General features: G+C 36.5%; 1 protein-coding gene across 1 annotated transcript in view; it reads right to left on the reverse strand.

The window, feature by feature from the left end:
* Positions 1–1708, reverse strand: part of LOC119594755 (FACT complex subunit Ssrp1-like) — a gene marked incomplete at its 3' end in the record, with an annotated part of 12340 nt that overhangs the window by 3816 nt on the left and 6816 nt on the right. The window contains 4 exon segments of the mRNA XM_037943847.1: positions 85–259; positions 463–591; positions 737–840; positions 1332–1467. Of these exon segments, the coding sequence (XP_037799775.1) occupies positions 85–259; positions 463–591; positions 737–840; positions 1332–1467 (544 nt within the window).

Raw genomic sequence — 1708 nt, forward strand, 5'->3', positions numbered from 1 at the left:
CAGCTCTATCAGTTGCAATATCATCTCACCAAACATCAATTCCATACACTTTACTCACATGCTCAAGTATTCATTACAGCTTACCTCAAAATCAAAAGACCTTGTGGTGGACCCAGATCTGGCAAAGTTAACCGAGATAATTTCATCAAATCTGATGTGAACGGGTGGTTTGTGTACGTAGATGAGGCCACGCTCCAGTGGGTATAGGTAGCCAGCAGCAGCCTTGTAGGAACAACCAATGGCAGGTGTTCCTGAGTGACTGTGAAAGAAAGTTGAGGATAATGTGTGGCAAATGTTAGTTTGGGAGGAAGAATTAAGAGTAAAGAGGAGCTGTAGATTTTATCTTTTATCTTTTTTATCTACTTCCTTTGAACTGGAAATAATAAAAATAAACTTACATATTCTTCTCCTCTTAGCTAATTTCCAACCCACTTCCACCTACGAACTACTCCCAGTACTTACCCAACGAAATTGCCAGGTGTGACGATCTTGCGGTTACAGAGACCCTTGAAGATCTTACTGATAAGTTCAAACTGTGAACCTGTCATCTCTTTCTCCATGCGGCCCTCATACTTCTCCTGCAATTCCTCCCTAGGGGGGAAGAACCAAGGAATTAGATGCAGGAAGATACTGACAGACAATCTGTTACACAGAAATGCAATTCTGATCCACTTATTCCTATATTCTTCAAGAAAAAACATTATGCTTATCTAAAAAGTAACTAATAAAAACCTACTCTGTCAGAGGCAGCTCAATTGTGTCACTATCATCGCCAGAGAACAACAGAATCAGGTACGGGTAGCGTGTCTGACCCTGCTTAATGGGAGGGTCCAGGGACACCTGAAGAGGAAGTGATTAATCAAAGTGGAGAACTGAGAAGCTCTAAAATGTGTGAACTGTAAAAATAATAACAATAAAACACTCCCCAAAACAAAAGAAGACATGGAGTTTGATTATTCTTCTTGCAACTTTTACATTCCTAAATATAAACATTAACAGATAGCATACATGGTTATCCTTATAATCCTTAAATAACATACTTCATCAACTCCTTAGAGGGCAAAAAATAAAAATAAAAATAATGAATATGTACAAGTCAATTTCCTAAGTGATACCATAAAATCATATAAAGAAACTCATATTGTTTGTAAAAATTAAAATACTTTCTTTTTTTACTTTTGGTTTTACCAAATCAACTAAGACTAGTAAATCAAAAGTAGGTTTAACCTGAGAAAAAAAATATAATTAATTCTACTGTCATTAATCAATCACAAACTTTAAACAAACAACTCCCATTTAACAGTTAAAAAGCATTGATGACAGGCTCCTACCACAAAGAAATGCTGTCGCTGATCCATGTGAGGTAGAAGAAACAGACGCAAGACAGTCTGGACTGGAATCTTGAAGTCAAACGTCTTACCGTGGAGTTGGATGAAGGAAGGATAAACTTTGATGTCATATCGACCTCTGAAAAGGGTAAGAGAAGGGTATGTTACATAATGATTCTCAGGGGGGGATGAAATAAAATAACAGTCCCTACAATATCAAGTACAAGAAAATATTAACTGTTCAAGAATACAACCACAGAGTGAAAAACACAGGTAAGGGCCAAGAACATATAAAATGATAATAGTGTGTATAAAAAATAATCTGCATAAAGTAAAGACAAGGCCATAATCACAGTATACTTAAACAGCTAAGTGTAGAG

The sequence above is a fragment of the Penaeus monodon genome, chromosome 34 (assembly GCF_015228065.2).
Source record: "Penaeus monodon isolate SGIC_2016 chromosome 34, NSTDA_Pmon_1, whole genome shotgun sequence".
In the NCBI taxonomy this organism is placed as follows: Eukaryota; Metazoa; Arthropoda; class Malacostraca; order Decapoda; family Penaeidae; genus Penaeus; species Penaeus monodon.